Consider the following 21814-nt stretch of genomic DNA (forward strand, 5'->3'; position numbering starts at 1 on the left):
CACAGCTTTATGTAACATCACTAAATTGGTTTTTGACAGATAAGCTCAAAGCACAATGTGGTTTTCCTGATTACCAAATATGGCTACATCCATCTCTATGACTTGGAGACTGGCACCTGCATCTACATGAACCGCATCAGTGGAGAGACCATCTTTGTCACCGCTCCACATGAGGCCACCTCAGGCATCATTGGGGTCAACAGGAAGGGGCAGGTAAGAATGTCACGATGTGCTAATTCTAACTGCTCATGGAAATTAAAGTGATGCCTGGAGTTGCTGTCTTGTTCATGTCGAAACGGAACGTGCAACCGTATATTTTCCACTCAGTTTCCTAAGAATCTGTATATAATATATCATAACATCTTAATTTATAGTTCAATTTTACTATTTAAATCTTGTTTCATCTCTAGTCCTAGTAATATCCAGCAAATATGACGCTGGGCAACAACAAACATCAGCTGACAGCAGCATCTCTTTGTTTGTCTGTTGTCATCAGGCAGGTTCACTTTGCCAGGAGTCATTATAAATAATCCAAGGTGTAGTGTTTCACAAACAGAAAGCAGCGACTGTTGCGCCTTACTGCTTTTCTGAAGCAGAACCAGAGAAGAGAACTGGATACAGCTAGCTGATGAATAATGATCCAGCCAGGCCACACACCACATGAATAATTGAGCGCAGAGAGGAAAGCTGATCTCAGACTGTGACAGATCTCACAGTCTGCCAGAGCAGTGTGTGTGTGTGTGTGTGTGTGCGCGTGTGTGTGTGCGTGAGTGTGCTTGTGTGTGTGTGTGTCACAAGCACACAGAGACAGTGATCTGAGAGAGAATAGGCCGCTGTCTGCGCCACTTACTGATTCTGGTTAACTGGGTTGGTTACCAGCAAAATTAGTAATTGGATACTGAGTAATAAATTACTCCAGTGCTATATACTTCCATCAAGTAGCCAGGTGAAAGGAAAATTGGTCTCAACTAGACTAGCAGCATAATGTTCACCGGGGGCGGTTAAATCAACATAACCATATTTTTATGGAAATGTCGGGGAGTAGAAAAACATCATTATTACCTCGTAAACATTTCAGGTGGGAAAACATTACATTATCATACAGTGCTAAGATATTGAGCTCATGAATGTAAAATCAGTGAGTGCATGAGGAGAGTATCCTGGCCTGTCAGTGACATGCATTGATTATAGGTGTAGCACTGAACTGCTGCACAGAAACCCGACAGGGGTGGAGGAGGTAACATGGAGAATTTAAATGACAGAGTACGGGTGGAAAAAGGCCCATGTCCCATCAGCGTGTGATGCAGAGTGGGAAGCACATCCTGGTGCTCTCTGTCAGTGTAGATCCTCTCGGTAGTGTCTGCCTGAAATGAGCTTTGCTATTTGTTCTTGGTGGATCTGTCTCAACTAGGTTTATCACTTGATACTTGATATTTTTTTCCTAGCATTTAGGAACAAAATGTTAGGCCACCCTGGGCTTAGTGTGCAGGCTGGTCTCCCTCATGATAGTAATTATCGGACTTTAATATCAGCCTCTACAAGCGTACTCTCCTCTGGACACATGTAGTGCGCACTGAGCAGAACACAGGATGAACACTAGGAAACCTTTTGTTAAACTCCTTTTCCTTCTTTTTTGTTTATTTTCATGTATTTACATTTCCACATTACTTCCATTTAGTCCAGTAACATTATAGTAAGTGATCCTGCTTGAGTAGTTGCCAGACTTCACACACAAGCCCTGTGTTACACTGAGCCACTAAAATAACATTTGCATTCAGCACCCATATCCCAGTGCTAGACGGAGTTTAATTTCATTGCACATACTTAAATTTAACATCTTGACTACTGATTTATTTATTTATTTTTGGTTACCTGACAAAAGTGTATTGAATCATGCCTCTGTGGTCATAATGTATCTAAGATGAGTTAAAGTACAAAAGACTGTTTTTCCAATCAACGTTTCATTGTGTATTTGACCAAATCTGTGAATCTGTTCCACATGCCTGACATAAACTTCACAGATTGACTTTGACTTTAAAAATGTCTTTTCCTGTGGCACAGGTTCTGTCTGTCTGTGTGGAAGAGGAAAACATCATTCCCTACATCACCAACGTGCTGCAGAATCCAGATCTGGCTCTCCGCTTAGCTGTCCGCAACAACCTCACGGGAGCCGAAGAGCTGTTTGCACGCAAGTTCAACAACCTGTTTGCTGCTGGCAACTACTCCGAGGCCGCCAAGGTTGCTGCTAATGCACCAAAGGTACATTAGTGACTTCCATGGTCTTTTACTGCCCGTTTTGTCTTTTATCATTGCTTTATGGCTTTTCTCATATTCTGCTGACATTTCTTCACTCAGGGCATCCTGCGCACTCCAGATACCATCCGTCGTTTCCAGAGTGTTCCCACTCAGCCTGGCCAAACCTCCCCCTTGCTGCAGTACTTTGGTATCCTGTTAGACCAGGGTCAGCTCAATAAGTTTGAGTCCCTGGAGCTTTGCAGGCCTGTCCTCCAGCAGGGGCGAAAGCAGCTTTTGGAAAAGTGGTTGAAGGAAGACAAGGTACTGTACATCCATCTAAGCGCCAGCTCGCAGGAAGTCGCTCTTCCTGAGCTGCCTGTTATGTTTACACAACTTGCCTGTTATCTTGGATCAAGCAGGATCACGTGATATGCAAGGAATTTAGGAAGTCCCCTTCAGAAACTTTGAATCTACAAATTCTCCATGGTTAAGAAAAAAGTGAATTATGCATTTGAGTTGATTTTCATTCACTTAATATTTGCTATATTTTCTATATCAGTGGAGAACCAATCCCAACAGTTTTAGAGAAGTCCATCAAAGTGTTAATACTATAATCTAGATCAGATCTCTAATCCCTAAACCTAACCAAGGAAGGTAAAAAGAAACTAAAATCCGGCAGAACAGCTTGTGATAAAAGACCGAAACAGCCCGTGAAGGCACACAACAATGTGTCCCGCTGGTAAAGTTTCTGCCTTTCCTCAGCCATCCCTCAAGACTTTATTTGAAGCAGTGCATTGTCAGGGATTGTAACATCTAGTCCTTTTACTGAAACAGTGTTAAGATTTTTTTATTGTCATACATTTATTATTTGCATTTAAACAATGTTTTTTTTTTGGTTGTTGTTGTTTTTCATAATTGTCTCTCTTAAACGTCTGATGCTTCTTGTGTATTCCAGTTGGAGTGTTCTGAAGAACTGGGTGACTTGGTGAAGGCGGTGGATCCTACCTTGGCTCTCAGTGTGTACCTGAGGGCCAACGTTCCCAACAAGGTCATTCAGTGCTTTGCAGAGACTGGTCAGTTTCCTAAGATTGTCCTGTACGCCAAAAAGGTATGTCTAAGATTGCATTTGGCCATTACTTTTAATTATCTGTACTCTGGATTTTATTTATTTTTTAATCTAGTTTAATGAAATTGGTTCTGACCATTAAGTGGAGTGGAGAGAGCTTGTTGGTTATTGTAGCATTTTCTTTCTTTGTTCCAGGTCGGCTACACACCAGACTGGATCTTTCTGCTCAGGAATGTGATGCGGATCAATCCAGAACAGGGCCTGCAGTTCGCACAGATGCTAGTCCAAGATGAAGAGCCACTGGCTGACATTACACAGGTAGGATATGAAGGATATGTAGTGATGCAGTATGTTTTTATTTTTGATACAGTAGTCCAACAGTTATTTTATTTTGAAATTGTGTTATGTGACCTTGAGGTCACTTAATTATCACTTTCTCTGTGATTAACAAGTCAGCCTGAAATTGTCCCAGAATGTAAACAAATAGAATTTTTAAGTGCAGAATGAGTTTACAGCTACAATGCAGACTTTATTTGCAGTAGGCATGGCTGCAAACCGTATATGTGTGAAGTTAGAGAAGCATGTGCTTTCTTAAGTGAGTGAATGAATAAAACACGCTTAATGTTGTTTTCATGTTTATTTGTCAAGTACTTGGTAACAAATAAACAACTGACCAATACAAAGGACAATAGTCGTTGTTGTGCTCTGGAGCCTCCGTGATCTCAGTGTTAGGGGCACATTAAGCGGTTCTCTGGCTGCCGCAGGTTCTGGTCAGTGTTTCTCTAGCTAGCCTCAGAGCAACAAGGACTGCTGTCACCAGCTGCAGTTCAAGAAGGTGGAGTTAGCTGTATTTGGCCACAGAACCAGAGCCTCTCTGGGATGGCCTGAGAAAGACATTGAGGACCACTACAACAACAACCCGGCCACACAGCAAGGAGTGCAGGACAAGAAGGGTAGCTGGGTAGCATTAGCTGAACTTTCAAAATAAAGGCACGGGTGTTTCAGTAGTAAATTGAAAAGGATGTCATCATTCTGTTAGGCAGAAATGACAACTTAAAAAAAAAAAAATACTATTTGGTGTTTATTATTGTGTCATATACTTATGCCTGCCTACTTCAGTGTGGAAAACACTGAATAAGTTTATTGAGCATAAGTATTAGAGATGGCACGACACCACTTTTTTATGTCCAATACCGATATCATAAATTTGGATATCTGCCGATACCGATATGACTCTGATATATTGTATTTTTTAATCAATAAAACTGTTGTTTTTTTTTTAAATATTTTGTTCATACTCAAGTTTAAAAAAACCCACTAAAGCTATTCTGTTATACCTGTATGCAAAAAATACACTGCACCCAAAATATTTCATAGTTCAGCAATAATGAGCAAATAAACTTAAACCTGCTCCATCCTCCCTATTCTGGTATTTTAAAGAGTATTTAGCAGAAATATTAAGCAACCAAACTAATAGGGTTGCAAACTCCCAGCAAAAATAATAGGAAACCACCCCCCACCCTCCGCCTCGTGATACTTAATCGACGTAATCAACCATAATTTAATGCACGTGTTTAAAGATAAAAAGCACAGAAATCAATTATTTTTCTACAATAATTAAATAGATTCAACATCTTTCTTCTACAGAGCTGCAGACTGCACAGATGGTTCCCAAAGGACAAAGTACTATAGCTTACTAGGGTATATTAGACTTAACAGTTACTATATACAGTAATGGACTTCTATACATTTTACACCAGATTAAAACTTTGGGTGTAAGATTCAGATAATTATTTATTAAAAGCTCGACATTTTAAATGAGAATAAGAAAGAAAAGTATGTCTTTGTGCCCCCTTTTCCCTGTTCATGCCCTGCTGGCCCCCCTGGCTAAACTTTGCTAGATCCGCCCCTGCACAGTTAGGTCAGCTGTAGAAAAAGATCCTGGTGTAGAAAGTAATATTAAATACAGTCTAACAACAGCTTATCAAGCTTCAATGTGCTGCTGTTGTTCAGCCGCTGGTTTCCTCTTTCTGGTGCAAAGTGGGCCAAAAACAAACGAGAGACGGCCTCGCGACAGAAAAGCCGATCAGCTGATCATTGATCAGTTTCATGATTGAAGGAGAGGGAGAGAGAGGCAGTCGCTCCATATATCGGGAATGCTTTACAAACATTCAGAGATGAACTTACACACTTGCTTTCTTCTCTCTGGGATACCTTCCTCAGAGATGAAATGCTGGTTTGGTAGCGAGGCTCTAAATGCTCAACTAGAGCTGGGCGATATATCGAGTTTTTAAAAAATATCGATATATTTTTATACGAGATATAAGATCTGACAATATCCTTTATATCGATATAGTCTATGTTACGTTATAATTATACTTGTGGAGCCGCAAGTTTGCCTCTCTTTCGTCCACTTTTGTCTTTACGCAACTTTACTCGGCCTCGCCCCTCCTTCACTGAACACAACTCCCCCTCCTCCCCCATCGCTTCACCTGCAGGAAGCGACAAGATGGACACGGCAAATCTCTGTTAATGAGTTACTGCGCATCGACCCGTGCGTGGGGCTGGACGCCGTCAACGTGTTAGCTAGCTAACCACGCTAACGAGCTAACCACGCTAACGCCATGCAGCCCAGAGGCGCTGCGCGGCCTAAAATCCTTGCATTTTCTCAAAAGTTGACAGCGCACCTTATGTATGAATTTTGGTTGTGCTTGATGGCCGTGAACCGATTTTATGTGGAACACGGCGCTCAGCAATCTGTCAAAAATGTTTTATTACGACTTTGGTAAGCTACGGTGCTGCACCGCTTGATGGATTGTCAGAGCATTACGGCTACCGAGGAGCCTTCGCGGAGTGATACGTACTGTGCTTCAACGTAATATTACCCTACTGTGTATAAGGACCATAAATGGCACCTGTTCAGAGACGTGGTTACGAAGAGGATTTCAAACTCAATGCTGTCAGTCACAGAGTAGAAGTTGGGAACAGAGCAGCTGTGAAATCTGTCTTTGTTACTATGCTCAGCGTCTTTTAGTTTACATTTTGACTGCACAATTGTGAGCTTTTTGTTATGCACAAAAACAACATTGTTTTCTTTTATTTATGGAGCATTATTATTTAATAAATGCTCATAATTTATTTTTGAGTAAATTTTATGTACATCTGCTCTATGTTAATAAAAGTGCCTGTGTGACATCTGGGACACAGCTTTGACTAAGAACTCTCATTTTGTTCTTACTTTATGGCTTTAAAAAAAAATCGAGATATATATCTTATATCGCCGTCCAGGTAAAAAATATCGAGATATGAATTTTGGGTCATATCGCCCAGCCCTATGCTCAACCAGACCGCCGACAGGTCTCGCACGCCACAGCCGCTCTATCACATGACGTGTACTGGTCCGACGTGCTACGGTTATGAGCTGAGTTACGCCGTGTCGCAAGTTTTGTGAGGTGCTTTTTTGATATTTAATGGATCGGGCTACATTTTTTTATTTCTCTCCGATATCCGATCCAGTAAATTAGGTCAGTATCGGAGCGATACGTAATATCGATCGGTCCATCCCTAATAAGTATATAATATACTAGTTTATAATGGTGGAAAACACTGAACAAGTTTGAGCACACGTTTATGTTTCTAAATCTTGCCTTTCACATGGTATAAAGGAAATTCACCTCTTCCTTTACTTCCTGCCTGTGCATAACCTCCGTGCTGCAAATGTCAACCGCTGACACAGCTCGTGTTCCTAAAGTGCAACAGAGCAGCTGATAGGAACACAAATCATTGCATCACAGGCAGGCTTTTTTTTTTTTTAAACCGTTACTGTATTCAGACAACTTTCACTTGTCATTGCAACTTGTCTAAAAGCTTTAGAGAACTGTGTGGGCTGCATTCCTCACATTTAATCCTTTAAGTGGTGCCGAACATTAGACTGCTGACAAGAATGTTGGGTTTATATCAAAGGTGAAAGCTGCAGTAAATAAGTGCTACCATATTTGATACAAACAGGCCTTTTTTGTTGTTTTTTTAATACTTCTCAGCTGTACAAGTGTAGTCTAATTTTTGGTTTATTTCTTACCTGTGGTTCTGTTTTTGTCCAGATTGTGGATGTGTTTATGGAGTACAACCTGATTCAGCAGTGCACATCATTCCTTCTGGATGCCCTGAAAAACAACAGACCCTCAGAAGGACCTCTCCAGACTCGCCTGCTGGAGATGAACCTCATGCATGCACCACAGGTAGACCAATATGCACACACTTGAAAGAATGAAATGAATCCATTTGTTAAGCATGAATCACTGTTTTCTAATGATTCGTCTCATGGTGTAGGTTGCTGATGCAATCCTGGGCAACCAGATGTTCACCAACTATGATCGTGCCCACATTGCCCAGCTGTGTGAGAAAGCTGGACTCCTGCAAAGAGCACTCGAGCACTACACTGACCTGTATGACATCAAGCGTGCTGTGGTGCACACACACCTGCTCAACCCAGAGGTAGGCTTCATTTACCTACACAGTCAAAGTGTTTTCCCATCTGGCAAATGTGTCATTGCTTGCTGTAGATTGTACAGCCTCTGAATTAACTTTTTTTCCCCCCCACACAACCTCCAGTGGTTGGTGAACTACTTTGGCTCATTGTCAGTGGAAGATTCTCTGGAGTGCCTCAGGGCCATGCTCTCAGCTAACATCCGCCAGAACCTGCAGATCTGCGTCCAGGTGGCGTCCAAGTACCATGAACAGCTCACCACACAGGCTCTCACTGAACTCTTTGAGTCCTTCAAGAGCTTTGAAGGTGAGACATAAAAATTCATTCTTAACATTCTTTATTATATCAGTAATCCATAATCCAGCCAATACAAATAGCTCACTTGTACCTACTGCTCAACATGGTTTTTAGGGTTTTCCATTAGATGGTAGTACCTGCTACCAGGTACTTCTTTAATACCTACTTGACCGGGGTTCCAAGCAATCTGAATGTGTGACGTCAGCAGACTACATGCCACTGCTTGGCTAGTCAGTGGCATTACACAATGAGTCATGAAAGCATCTCCTTCACCAACATCAAAATTGCCCTTTTTGAAACCCAGTAATAAGGGACAAGCATTTTAGATGGTACTCGATTATCAGGGAAAACGAGACGATCTGAGTAGGTACTAATAGGTAAACTAATTGGGGAAGAACAATATTTTAATGTCAGCAATGTCCCTATCCACATGGATCCCATTTGAAGCTTAATTTTAACTGTGTGTTCCCCTCAGGTTTGTTCTATTTCCTGGGCTCTATTGTAAACTTCAGTCAGGATCCTGAAGTTCACTTCAAATACATCCAAGCTGCCTGCAAGACGGGCCAGATCAAAGAGGTGGAAAGGATCTGCAGAGAGAGCAACTGCTACGATCCTGAGCGTGTCAAGAACTTCCTCAAGGTAGTGACAGGGATGACTGGAGCGATCAAACACTGACACAAGCAGCTTTTATGACTTTGACTCTTTTAATTTTTGTTATTCTTTTACCCTCGCCCGTTATTTCTCAGTTGGTTCCTACTGGTGCTTGTTTGTAACCTGTAACGCTGTCAGAACTTTATCAGTAGTTTTATGAATTTAATGTTGGGTTGATCAAAAGTTTAAACTGTCCTGAAATCTCTATTTTATAATCAGACGTTGCTTACAGTGCATAGTCTGTCTTTATATTTTATAGAAAAGCCAAGCTGCACACATTGACAGTTTACCTGTATTTGTTGCAAATTGTTCAACCAGCAGTCCTGATGGCAGTCAATTATCTTTTGTCCTTTTCCTCTTTTGTCTTTGGAATGGCAGGACATGTATCAGGTAAATCTATTCTTCCCCACAGTGCAGGATTCATTCCCTGCTTTTCTTTCACCCCTTTCCCATTATTTTCAGACACATGATTGAAACTGGGATTTGTATGGAGGCGTATATGTTTATACACCACAGTCCATACACCTGCTGGGGTGTATCTATGTGTAGCCACTGATCTATTAACTTTACGTAGTCGTAGTCATTCATTGGCTCTTGCGTGTGCAGGTAACGGTGACCGTGTTAGGCTCCTTTACTTCACATTTAAACACAGAAAGTGTCGGTTTGTGTTGTGTGTAATCTTGTAAGGAGCTTTTTTTCTAGTGCAGCATGTTGTTGGATAGTCGTGTCAAGATGCACAATCCCAGTTTTGTTTTTTAAATCCTGTGGATGGCAGCAGTGTTTCAGTACTGCTTAGTGAGAACTGGCATCTCTGCTTATTAGTATGAAGGAAGTTTATTGTTCTTTAGTGCGAAACACACACGTTGTTTTCAATAGTTTGACCATCCCTTTAGCCTCCCTAGCTAACAAAGCCAAGACGCTTGATTTTGTTTCTATGTGGTTTTTTTAACTGATTAAGTCCTGATACTTTTAAATAACAGACATTTTTTTGGTGATTATAATTATAGAGGGCAGAAACCAAACCAATCTAAACATTCGACTGTGTACAGATTCACTGACTACACTCTCTTCCCCATTACTCTGTGATGCACAGGAAGCCAAACTAACTGACCAGCTCCCACTCATCATCGTCTGTGACCGTTTCGACTTTGTCCACGACCTGGTCCTCTACCTGTACCGCAACAACCTGCAGAAATACATTGAGATCTATGTTCAGAAGGTAAGAGTCAACACAGAGACATTTAGTTTTCAGAGCACGGTTCATTCACAGATCAAGGAGAGATTTATTGTGAAATCTTTGCTTAGGTAAATCCGAGCCGTCTGCCTGTGGTGGTTGGTGGCCTCTTAGATGTGGACTGCTCTGAGGATGTCATCAAGAGTCTGATCCTGGTTGTCAGAGGACAGTTTTCCACGGATGAACTGGTCGCTGAGGTGGAAAAGAGGAACAGGTGCTGCACACATTCAACTTATGTTATTTTCTAAAACATAATTAATTTTTACCTGACACTTATTCTTCAGTGTAATTCAGGGAGCTGTATGGACGTTAATGAGTGAATATCAGGAGGGAAACTGTGATGCAGATGTTTACGGCTTCTTTTGGAGCTGGCTTTTGTCAAATAACTTTTTTTAATCATTTGAAATAAAAATTTATATATACATATATATGATTTATATTTGTATAATTGTATTACTCATCGTTTACAGCTTACTGAAACTAGATTTGACCCAAGCGTCAAAGCTGTATACGTAGCCAGGGATAGTTCTGACGTCCGCTGTCCTTGCAGGCTGAAGCTGCTCCTGCCCTGGCTCGAGTCTCGTATCCATGAAGGCTGTGAAGAGCCAGCAACCCACAATGCTCTGGCCAAGATCTACATTGACAGCAACAACAACCCTGAACGCTTCCTGAGGGAAAACCCTTACTATGACAGCCGTGTGGTGGGAAAGTACTGTGAGAAGAGAGACCCCCATTTGGCATGTGTAGCTTATGAGAGAGGACAGTGTGACCAGGAGCTGATCAATGTGAGCAAGATGATTTGATGCCACCAGTCCAAGTTTCAGCCAATCCAGTTCTGTTGTTGTGAACTTAACTGTAGCACAAAGCACTGTAATTCTTTCTTTCTTCCATCAGGTCTGCAATGAGAACTCCCTCTTCAAAAGCTTGTCTCGCTACCTTGTACGACGCAGAGACCCTGACCTGTGGGCCAGCGTACTGCTGGAGACCAATCCCTACAGGCGACCACTTATTGATCAGGTACGCACACAAGTTCTGTGGGTTTTTAATCTCCCTGCCCGCCAGCACTGCTTCTCTAAACTTACTTACTTTGTGCTGTCAGGTGGTGCAGACAGCACTGTCAGAAACCCAGGACCCAGAGGAGGTTTCGGTCACAGTCAAGGCTTTCATGACTGCTGACTTGCCCAACGAGCTCATTGAGCTGCTGGAGAAGATTGTGTTGGATAACTCAGTCTTCAGTGAACACAGGTGCTGTAGTGCTGTACTGTTCATCCCGATTATTTTAAAACTGCACAGAAATCCTGATCTTTTTCTTTCTCCCACAGAAATCTGCAGAACCTGTTGATCTTGACGGCCATCAAGGCTGACCGTACTCGAGTGATGGAATATATCAGCAGGCTAGATAACTATGATGCCCCTGACATCGCAAACATTGCCATCAGTAATGAGCTCTTTGAGGAGGCCTTTGCCATCTTTAAAAAGTTTGATGTCAACACCTCTGCTGTGCAGGTCTCTTCTTATTTTCTCGACACTTGGACAAATAATCGTATTACCTGAAGAAGGTTTGATAATACTTCCTGTCTGCCTCCTGCCCCACAGGTGCTGATCGAGCATATTGGCAACTTGGACCGAGCCTATGAGTTTGCAGAGCGCTGCAATGAGCCCGCTGTGTGGAGCCAGCTGGCCAAGGCTCAGCTGCAGAAGGGCCTTGTTAAGGAAGCCATTGATTCCTACATCAAGGCTGACGACCCCTCTGCATACATGGAGGTGGTACAGGCTGCTGATACGAGTGGTACGCAGAATGGTCTCACTAAATTAGAGCAGGTTTTAGTGAAGGCTGTTAGTTGTGTGCTCGTGCCACTTTAATTGAAAGCAATTAATCAATCAATCAATCAATTACATCGACTGTGTTATCGGGTCTTAGATGGCAGCCTGTGCAGTAGCTTTGCTTGTGCAGCAGATATGAAAGGATTACTGTGAAAACAGAGCAACAGCCTCATTAATGTAAATATGTTGCAGGTAACTGGGAGGACTTGGTCAAATTCCTGCAGATGGCTCGTAAGAAGGCCCGCGAATCCTACGTAGAGACCGAGCTGATCTTTGCTTTGGCCAAAACCAACCGCCTTGCTGAACTTGAGGAGTTCATCAATGGGCCCAATAATGCTCACATCCAACAGGTTGAGCTCACTCTCACGCAGAGTCACTCACGCTCTGACGAGCCGACGGGTCATCGATGAAATAATGTTTATTGTACTTTTTATTTGCTTTAGGTTGGTGACCGCTGCTATGATGAGAAAATGTATGAGGCCGCTAAACTGTTGTACAACAACGTTTCCAACTTTGGTCGTCTGGCTTCAACCCTGGTGCACCTCGGAGAGTACCAGGCTGCTGTGGACGGCGCCCGTAAGGCCAACAGCACCCGCACCTGGAAAGAGGTGTGCTTCGCCTGTGTGGATGGACAGGAGTTCAGACTGGCGCAGATGTGTGGTCTCCATATCGTAGTGCACGCCGATGAGCTGGAGGAGCTGATTAACTACTACCAAGTAAGAGATCGATGAGAAGCATTATTGTCCTTAAAATAAATTCAGAAGTTTGAAATCTGGCATAATGATTTTGAGGTGTGCAGCTCTCGTAGCTTAGCCCAAAAATGAGCAAACATTTGACGACCTCCCATCGCTGTTGTTCTCTCTCAGGACCGTGGTTACTTTGAGGAGTTGATTACCATGCTGGAGGCCGCCCTGGGCCTGGAGCGTGCTCACATGGGGATGTTCACAGAGCTGGCCATTCTCTATTCCAAGTTCAAGCCCCAGAAGATGAGGGAGCATCTGGAGCTCTTCTGGTCAAGAGTTAACATCCCAAAGGTCCTGAGAGCAGCAGAGCAGGCTCACCTGTGGGCCGAACTTGTCTTCCTGTATGACAAATACGAGGAGTACGACAACGCCATCATCACCATGATGAACCACCCGACAGATGCCTGGAAGGAGGGCCAGTTCAAAGACATCATCACCAAGGTACAGTTTAATTGGATATCACAATCACGACTTGTTTTTTTTTCTTCCCAACAAGGATGCACAACGTTGACCGTTTGTGTCACATTAATGTAGCAGTAAAATCTTGGCTGGTCTGGTACGAGTCAAGCTAATTACAATTTTCCAGCAGTCTGCAAAAAACAGAAGCCAATACATTTATCTCCTAATGCAGTGTTTTGCTTTTATTAAACAGATTTGTTTAGAAGCATGAAATCATTTCTTTGCTTCTGTGTGTGCTGTAGGTGGCCAACGTGGAGCTGTATTACAAAGCCATCCAGTTCTATCTGGAGTTCAAACCATTGTTACTGAACGATTTGCTTATAGTGCTTTCCCCCAGACTGGACCACTCACGCGCCGTCAACTTCTTCACCAAGGTACATGTTGTTCCATGTCATAATGATTCAGATGCATCAGGCTGGTTTCCTCTGTGGTTCAAACTGGGCTGAGCACTGAGCGCACTTGTGTGTTAACAGGTGAAACAGCTGCCTCTGGTCAAACCGTACCTACGGTCAGTACAGAACCACAACAACAAATCGGTCAACGAAGCACTTAACAACCTCTTCATCACAGAGGAGGACTATCAGGTGAGTAACTGTGGATTTAGTTCAATCTTCTGTTATTTCAAAAATACCCACCTCACGCTTTCATTTTCTGCGTACTCCTGCTAGGCACTGAGAACATCAATAGATGCCTACGATAACTTTGACAACATCTCACTGGCCCAGCGCTTGGAGAAGCACGAGCTGATTGAGTTCAGGAGAATCGCTGCCTACCTGTTTAAGGGCAACAACCGCTGGAAACAGAGCGTAGAGCTCTGCAAGAAGGACAAGCTTTATAAGGTGCCCCTTCCGTTTGAGTGCTCAGGTTAAGGTAAGCAGGTGTGTTGCACTCTTCCTGACCCTGTGTGTGCTGCCTCTCGCTCTGCAGGATGCCATGCAGTATGCTTCAGAATCCAAAGACACAGAGCTGGCAGAGGAGCTGCTGTCCTGGTTCCTGCAGGAGAACAAGAAGGAGTGTTTTGCCGCCTGCCTGTTCACTTGCTACGATCTGCTACGACCTGATGTGGTGCTGGAGACCTCCTGGAGGCACAACATCATGGACTTTTCTATGCCGTACTTCATTCAGGTCATGAGGGAGTACCTCAGCAAGGTGAGTCGGCTCTTCTCGGGTTTCCTGTTAGATGGTCACTCAAAAGATCTGAGGACACGTTGGCACACGAGGAATCCTCAGTGAAATAAAACTTGCACAATTTTGTCTGATTACTTTGCATCTCCAGCCGCCTCTGCCAGTTTGTTATATTTAAATGTTCATCTTCTGTGCTGCTCCTCTTCTCTTTCAGGTTGATGCAGTTAAGGAACAGGTGACAGTTTAAAGCTCTGTGTTTGATCAGCATTCAGTTTAGGAGATTGCAGCCTGGAGTGTGCATGGTTTTAGCTCTAATGCTCTTTGCGCACTCAAAAACTGATCAGTCGGTCAAACTGGTTTTGTAATTGTTGGGCAACTATCCATATAGGCTGTAATACAAAACTTGGTATAGCCGTAGCATGTAAGTAAGTCTTATTATTCAGTATGTTGTTCAGTGGCGTCGACGCAGTGATTTGAAGCATTCCTGTGAAGTTGGGCGCGTCAACAATTATAAAAAATGATATACCGCATATCTAAAGTGCATTTACTTCCAGCTGTGTAACACTGTTGGGTTTTTGTGTTGCATTCTGATGCTTGGGACTTGATGCATGTGTGTTAACCAAATAAAAGTCTTGCTCATACAAACCTGCAGGCTGTTGGTTTGCCCAGCTTCATGCACAAGGCTTTGAACGATAGGAAGCACCTGAAGTAACCTGGCTCCGCCTCTAAATAAGCTGAGTCTTACTGCTGCAGCAGTGTGACACATACAGCATGAGACACTCAGCAGCTTTGTCTCACTGCTTTTAATTAAAGGGCTGCTGTTTGTTACACTGCATGGACAAACTGAATGTGCACACGGGGTGTGGAAGTAAACTGCTGAGGAAGCCTTTATTGCTGTGTTTTAGAAACAACATGCATCCAGCTGCTGCTGCTTTCCCCTTTGGACCGTAGAAGTCCATTCTGCATATTGCTGCTAGCAGTTATCTGACTCACTGCTCAGAAAGGTTCCTCCTGCTCTCACTTGTATTCATGTATATTGCTGGTTGACAGGAACTGACTTATTTCCTGCCTCTGTGAGGCAGAAGCAGGGAAACACTGGACCATCATAGCAACCCCAGTCTCAGCATTTATGCCCAAAAAAGATGTTAAAACAACGACTGCTGTTTTCGACTGCAGAAGCCGTTACTGATATTCACGTTTCATTAGTTGACTATTAAGAAATAAAGGGCAACTGCTTTTGCTACTAAACGTAACTGAGGATGTCATAAATGGTTGTATTTTTAAAATCATGCAAAATATGGCACTTTATTAACGTTTTTATTGCAGTTGGAAGTTCTCAGTTGCCTCTGTGGGTTCATGTGATCCCACATTGACACGTATCGTTGAGCTCGGGGCTCTGAGGGCTCGCACCATCTGCTGCAAGAGTCCATTATTGTTAAGAGATCGTGTGTTGACCCCTACTTTTTTTTTCCTGACCTTGAACCGTGTAAGTTTCATTTTTAAGGGTTTCAGCGTTTTGCTAAATGTATTCATGTATTCTGTTTGCAGGTAGATAAACTTGAAACCTCAGAGTCTGTAAGGAAAGAGGAGGAGCAGGCAACAGAGACGCAACCCATCGTCTACGGTAACCTCAACATCCACTTATCGTGATCAGTATCCAGGAGAACGCTTTGCTTTCTCGTCTTTCACTTTGTGGTTCCAGGGTCTTCTGTAGTCACTCGGTTTAATCACTGTGAATTCTTTAAGTCATGAAAGGTCCTGAAAACCTGGCTTTAACTTGTTGTTATACTTCTGATGACATAAAAATAAAACCAGCTTCCAGTCTAAGCTTTTAAATCTGAACGAGGAAACAAAAACAAATGTGCATGTGTGACATGTTTCCTCTGTGTGTCGGCTCGCAGGAACACCCCAGCTGATGCTGACAGCAGGCCCAAGCGTCCCTGTGGCCCCTCAGCAAGCGTATGGCTACGGCTACCAGGCGCCCGCAGGATACGGTCAACCAGCAGCTCAGCCAGGCTTCGGCTATGGCATGTAAAGACCCCAGCTCCTTATCTCCACTTACAGGGTGGAGCTTCCATCCATCCATCCCCCACAGTCCTTCACCACACCATTACCCTCTCGCTCTGCCTTCAACAGGGAGAGGAGAACAGCAACAAACTCGTCTTCATCTTTCTTTTGTTTTTAAACCTTTCTTTACCCCCCTTAAACTGCCATGAAGGACTCAGTTTTTGTTCTGTTGTCAAACGAAAGGTTTGAATCACAGATTTAATTTCCTCACATTCCGTATTGACTACATTAATTTTTCTTATGTTTATTTTATTTGAATGGGAAATGGTTTATGTACAATGGGAGGGTTGGTTTGTGGGAAGAGCTGGTCTTCTCCAAAACAAGAAAAAAAAACCACACAAACACACAAAGGTCTGTTGTGAAGCATCTGGTTTGCACTCTGTAGTGAGAAGAAATAATGTAGAGCCTCTTCCTTTTGATGTGCGTGAGCAGCTTCTTCTTTCAGACTGTAAAATGCATTTAATTATTGTATATTCAGACACATGGCCGCTGCTTCCGTCCCCACAATCCTGAAACACTACGCTGTCCCATTAATGCCCCAAACTCAAACTTCAGGGCTGGTTTGATGAAGAAAATCCCAGAAGAGTATTTTACGTACAATTTACAGGAAAGTTTGGTTCTTTCCAGCAAAGCCTATGCAGAAAAACATTTACTTCCAGATGACATGTCTATGTGCTTTACACACGGCTTTAATGTGGGACGATTCCACCTTAGGAGGGGCTGCAGACCTGTTTGTGCTCGACTAACAACCCCCCCCCCCCCATGCTGTGGTTTGTTTCTGCAGGAGACATTTTTCAAACTTTGTTCTCCTGTTTGATTAGATTGAATGTTAAGTTGAACTCTAAATCAGAAACAATATCACAACACTTGTGGGATTGTGAAGGTTTTTTTTCTTAAGGCTTGTGTGTGTGTATACAGGAAATCAATCATTAACTCTTTGAACTTATATTCTTATCTCAATTACCTTAGATTTAAATTGTGCACTTAAGATACTTGATTGTGCATAATCAGGATCATAATGAATGAAACAGCGGTTTTGTTTTCCACTTAAAAAATAAAATAAAGGCTTCTTGTTTGTCAAGAAAAGTGTGACCGTGTCTTGCATGTGCTGTAACAAACTCTCACAGTTCTGATGGGGGTGATAACAGAGTGACATATATTTTTGTCTCTACTACAACAGTAACGATCAGTGATTGCTAAATCTGAAGTCCCAAACGTGATGCAGGTGCAGTACGAAACCTTTGTTGAAGAGAGGAAATGTGTAGGAACACGTTGCGCACGTTACTGGACGACCCTGAATGTTCTTCTGTTTGTTTTGAGACATTTCGTTTTCTGTGGCTGGCTAAGTGCTCGGTTTGTACTGCTATAAATGTTCAATATGCCACCCAGCTGCGAATATATTGTCATGTTTTGCCTCTAGGGGGTGCTATAGTAAAATAAAGCTCTATGCAAGTCATTTCAGCTATTATACACTAAAACCGGCACTGCTTAAAAAATACTAAGGGACCACTTAAATTACAAATCCGCTCCCGATTAATAACATTCAATTTGAAATTCTATGCTGTCATCAGATGCACAAATAGCCGATGTTCCATAGGTTTTAATTGGATTCATGTCAGAGGAATGCGCTGGCCGCGAGGCCGAGCTTTGTCCATACCAGCAGGATCCCACTGCACCATCTAAAGGTCTGGCAGGCAGTCTCAGAGGTACATGCCTGTAGCTAACAGCAGTCAGGGTACCGCTGGCCAGCAAGTCTGGTCTGTTTGGCCATCCAAGGATAAACCTCTCCAGACCATCAATGACCTTCTGCCAAATGGTCATGTTGGATATTATTGCTGCTGGTGTAACCGTTCACCATGAGATCTCCTTTGTTACAGGTGCTCAGTGTGAACCTGCAGTCATCTGTAAAGTGGAGGACCTGTTATCAGGTGAACGCCAGATGCACCGGGCTGTGAGGTCATCCCACGCTATGTCGGGATGTCACGCAATGAGTGTGTGTCCAGCAGTTCAGTCAGAAACATGCACAAGTAGGCTGCTGAAGGGGATTTTGTGGAGCTCTGCATTTACAGTGGGGCAAAAAAGTATTTAGTCAGCCACCGATTGTGCAAGTTCCCCCACTTAAAATGATGACAGAGGTCAGTAATTTGCACCAGAGGTACACTTCAACTGTGAGAGACAGAATGTGAAAAAAAAATCCATGAATCCACATGGTAGGATTTGTAAAGAATTTATTGGTAAATCAGGGTGGAAAATAAGTATTTGGTCACCTCAAACAAGGAAAATCTCTGGCTCTCACAGACCTGTAACGTCTTCTGTAAGAAACTTTTCTGCCCCCCACTCGTTACCTGTATGAATGGCACCAGTTTGAACTCATCATCTGTATAAAAGACACCTGTCCACAGCCTCAAACAGTCAGACTCCAAACTCCGCCATGGCCAAGACCAAAGAGCTCTCGAAGGACACCAGGAAAAGTATTGTAGACCTATTGTAACATCATGCTATGGGGCTGTTTTTCTGCCAAGGGGACAGGACGACTGATCCGTGTTAAGGACAGAATGAATGGGGCCATGTATCGTGAGATTTTGAGCCAAAACCTCCTTCCATCAGTGAGAACTTTGAAGATGAAACCAGGCTGGGTCTTCCAACATGACAATGATCCAAAACACACCGCCCGGGCAACAAAGGAGTGGCTCCGTAAGAAGCATTTGAAAGTCCTGGAGTGGCCTAGCCAGTCTCCAGACCTCAACCCCATAGAAAATCTGTGGCGGGAGTTGAAAGTCCGTGTTGCTCGGCGACAGCCCCAAAACATCACTGCTCTCGAGAAGATCTGCATGGAGGAATGGGCCAAAATACCAGCTACTGTGTGTGCAAACCTGGTAAAGACCTATAGTAACCGTTTGACCTCTGTTATTGCCAACAAATGTTATGTTACAAAGTATTGAGTTGTATTTTTGTTATTGACCAAATACTTATTTTCCACCCTGATTTACGAATAAATTCTTTACAAATCCTACCATGTGGATTCATGGATTTTTTTTTCACATTCTGTCTCTCACAGTTGAAGTGTACCTCTGGTGCAAATTACTGACCTCTGTCATCATTTTAGGTGGGGGAACTTGCACAATCGGTGGCTGACTAAATACTTTTTTGCCCCACTGTAACTGACCTTGATGTAGTGGGATGATAAAGTGTCACCTTCGTTTTTTACAGTGTAGAAACATTGCTTATGATTAAAACGTGAACGTCTTTTCCCGACCCGGAAAACACGAGGTCAAGCAAAGAATCGCGGTGCTCAGACAACATGACTGCACTCACGTTAGACTACCTAATGATGTGGCAGCAGATGTTACTGTGTTTCATAAAAGTGGGCAGGCAGACGCAAAACGTTATCAGGGCTGGAATTTTTAAATACGTAGCACAACAGTGAAACATTGGTTGTATTTACACACATGGCTCTGATCTGTAGCCTTAAACTCAGTTACATGAATGTATCCAATTGTCTTTGTCACTTTTCTAAACTCACATTTCAAGTGTTTCACACTGAAACGGCTTCATACGAAGCAGATTTTAATACAGCAGCGTTACGAACACTAATAGCGTGACATCTCCTTTCTAGTCAGCGCATCTTTCTTTACCTTCTAGAGAATTTGACCAGCTCATGACTGACGTGTAGACAAAAGCTTTTCTCATTTTAAACATGTTAAAAATAAGGTGATTTTCTGAACTGCTGTTCTGTAAAACCTCCACCTCTGCTTTGTAACTGTGGCTTTCATCAGCAGCACCCCATCAATTAGTTTTCTAGTTACAAATAAAAAAAATTAAAAAAAAAACCCAAAACATTATTTTATAGGAAAAAATAAATGCCATTGAGTCTCAGCACCATTGTGATGTTACATTCATTTAAGCTGCTCTGCTGCTTCAGTGCAACATCACAGTATGAGTTCCTACAAATCAATCTTCTCATTAGCAGTACATAATTTGGACAAAGGTTATTAAATCATCATATTTCTGAGCGTCCCGTTGATGTGAAGAACTGCTCCGTGTCACTGAGCTATCACAGTAAAAGTACAAATGTGTCATTACTGAACTAAGCCCTGCAATAAAACTCCTGGTAGCTCAGCTGAAAGCTGGATCTCTAGTAGAGCTTCAAGTCTCCAGTGACACTGTCGATCAGATCGGCCAGGCCCGGGCCGATGCCCAGCACGGTGCGTGAGCCCGGTGCGATCTGTGTCCTTCCTGCATCCTGGATCAAGCTAACGGGAAGTCCCACTTCCTTGGCGCGGCCTAGCAGGTCAATCAGGGTGTCCTCGTCAGGCGCCTTCACCACCACTTTGGGCTGGCCACAGTATTCCCACTGTCTGAGCAGCTCAGGGTTCCTGCGTTGGACCTGCTTGTAAGCCGACACAGCAGCATGGGCACACTGGGCAGCAACTTTCCCTTTGCCCATCTTTAGGTCATTCCTGACCACCAGAATCATTTTGAACTCGCCTCCTTCTCCCATCACGCTTGCTTCTCCAGAGCCATTCCCTTTCAACAGACTTTTGGATGTTGCGCCAAAGCGGGCCCCAAGGCGCCAACCAAGAAGGAGCCCACAGCCAAGGCCAGCTGCTACACCCAAGACCAAGGGGCCATACGACAAGTCCATACTTTAAACCTGGAAAAATCAGAAACAGGTTAGGGCTACACACACACACACAGGAAATACACTGTAACTGCTCCAGAGGAGGTCTCTGAATAAATAAGTCTTCCCATTTTAACATAAAAAATGTCCATATTCAAATTTCCATTTTGCGCTGTAATTCGGGAACTTTGCTTCAAAGAGGTTCGAAGGCGGGTTTTTCTCACTGGTTCACGTGCTGTTCACGTGCTACACTCGCTGACTTTGAGCCTCCAGGTTACAAACACGTTTGAAAAGCAGGACTTCAGAATGACACGAACAGACGCACACGGTAGAAGAAAGGAGGAAACAGCAGGACCACACCGGTCACATTTCATACCTGTGCTCGGCAAGAAGAAGCGTCTTCTGCCTCACTTCCCGTCGCTCTGTGATGACGTCACACAACAGCTGTTTCGTCTTTGTTAACGATGCTCCGAAGTTGCATGAAATGTACCAGCTTTATCCATCGTAATCTCTTTTAAGCTATACACTGTACCTATTCAATCTCCTTGTTATATTTCATTTATTACTAATTTTTATTAAAATTATTATTTTAACTACCGTAACCAAACATTTCCCCAGGTATTTCTTATCTAGCCTGAAGTAAACTTGTGCTTTTTCTTTAATCAATAACCGAAAAAATTACGAAAACCAATTAAATAAAAACCAAACTGCGTGCATGTTCTTCAGAAACACATCTGCTGACGTCGTTAAGCCAACAGGAAGCGGTTTCGTTTGCACAGCTTTTGTTTGTTTTGTTTTTTTAATTTATTGAGCAATTGAAAATACAAACGTTCAAAGACGATGACAGTGATAACAATACAAATGACAAAAGTACAAGAAATATAGAATTAGAGGAATTATGAATAATAGAAAAAAAATACAATCTAAAAACAAAACAGAAAAGATTCATATGGCAGGCATTTAAATTTTGCGTAAAGGAGAGCAATGAAAAAATAAAATAAGATAA

At 42.9% G+C, this 21814-nt stretch overlaps 2 protein-coding genes across 3 annotated transcripts in view; one reads left to right on the forward strand and one right to left on the reverse strand.

The window, feature by feature from the left end:
- The window catches only part of cltca (clathrin, heavy chain a (Hc)), a 35043-nt gene extending 17770 nt beyond the window's left edge, over positions 1–17273 (forward strand). Inside the window, exons 6-30 of the mRNA XM_080867418.1 lie at positions 40–213; positions 2062–2259; positions 2356–2556; positions 3191–3343; positions 3497–3619; positions 7402–7539; positions 7631–7795; positions 7913–8093; positions 8560–8723; positions 9829–9954; positions 10041–10183; positions 10520–10754; positions 10864–10986; positions 11069–11214; positions 11292–11475; positions 11566–11758; positions 11986–12143; positions 12237–12509; positions 12660–12977; positions 13238–13369; positions 13469–13579; positions 13664–13834; positions 13923–14144; positions 15669–15744; positions 16022–17273. Of these exons, the coding sequence (XP_080723544.1) occupies positions 40–213; positions 2062–2259; positions 2356–2556; positions 3191–3343; positions 3497–3619; positions 7402–7539; positions 7631–7795; positions 7913–8093; positions 8560–8723; positions 9829–9954; positions 10041–10183; positions 10520–10754; positions 10864–10986; positions 11069–11214; positions 11292–11475; positions 11566–11758; positions 11986–12143; positions 12237–12509; positions 12660–12977; positions 13238–13369; positions 13469–13579; positions 13664–13834; positions 13923–14144; positions 15669–15744; positions 16022–16155 (4242 nt within the window). The 3' untranslated portion in view covers positions 16156–17273. The remainder of the gene's footprint in view (positions 1–39; positions 214–2061; positions 2260–2355; positions 2557–3190; positions 3344–3496; positions 3620–7401; positions 7540–7630; positions 7796–7912; positions 8094–8559; positions 8724–9828; positions 9955–10040; positions 10184–10519; positions 10755–10863; positions 10987–11068; positions 11215–11291; positions 11476–11565; positions 11759–11985; positions 12144–12236; positions 12510–12659; positions 12978–13237; positions 13370–13468; positions 13580–13663; positions 13835–13922; positions 14145–15668; positions 15745–16021) is intronic.
- A 2300-nt stretch (positions 17274–19573) lies between these two features.
- On the reverse strand, positions 19574–21312 carry ptrh2 (peptidyl-tRNA hydrolase 2). Of its 2 annotated transcripts, none has more exons than XM_080866869.1 (2): positions 21185–21312; positions 19574–20841 (listed from the first exon to the last, which is right to left on the reverse strand). In XM_080866869.1, exon 2 carries the CDS (start codon positions 20830–20832, stop codon positions 20323–20325), a length of 510 nt encoding a protein of 169 aa, XP_080722995.1. In that variant the 5' UTR covers positions 20833–20841; positions 21185–21312; the 3' UTR covers positions 19574–20322. The 2 variants fall into 2 exon arrangements, with proteins under 2 accessions (XP_080722995.1, XP_080722996.1); XM_080866870.1 differs by lacking the exon at positions 21185–21312 and adding an exon at positions 21033–21176.
- Between the last annotated feature and the right edge of the window lie 502 nt (positions 21313–21814).

The sequence above is a fragment of the Rhamphochromis sp. 'chilingali' genome, assembly GCF_963969265.1.
Source record: "Rhamphochromis sp. 'chilingali' genome assembly, chromosome: 19".
NCBI classification, from domain to species: domain Eukaryota; kingdom Metazoa; phylum Chordata; class Actinopteri; order Cichliformes; family Cichlidae; genus Rhamphochromis; species Rhamphochromis sp. 'chilingali'.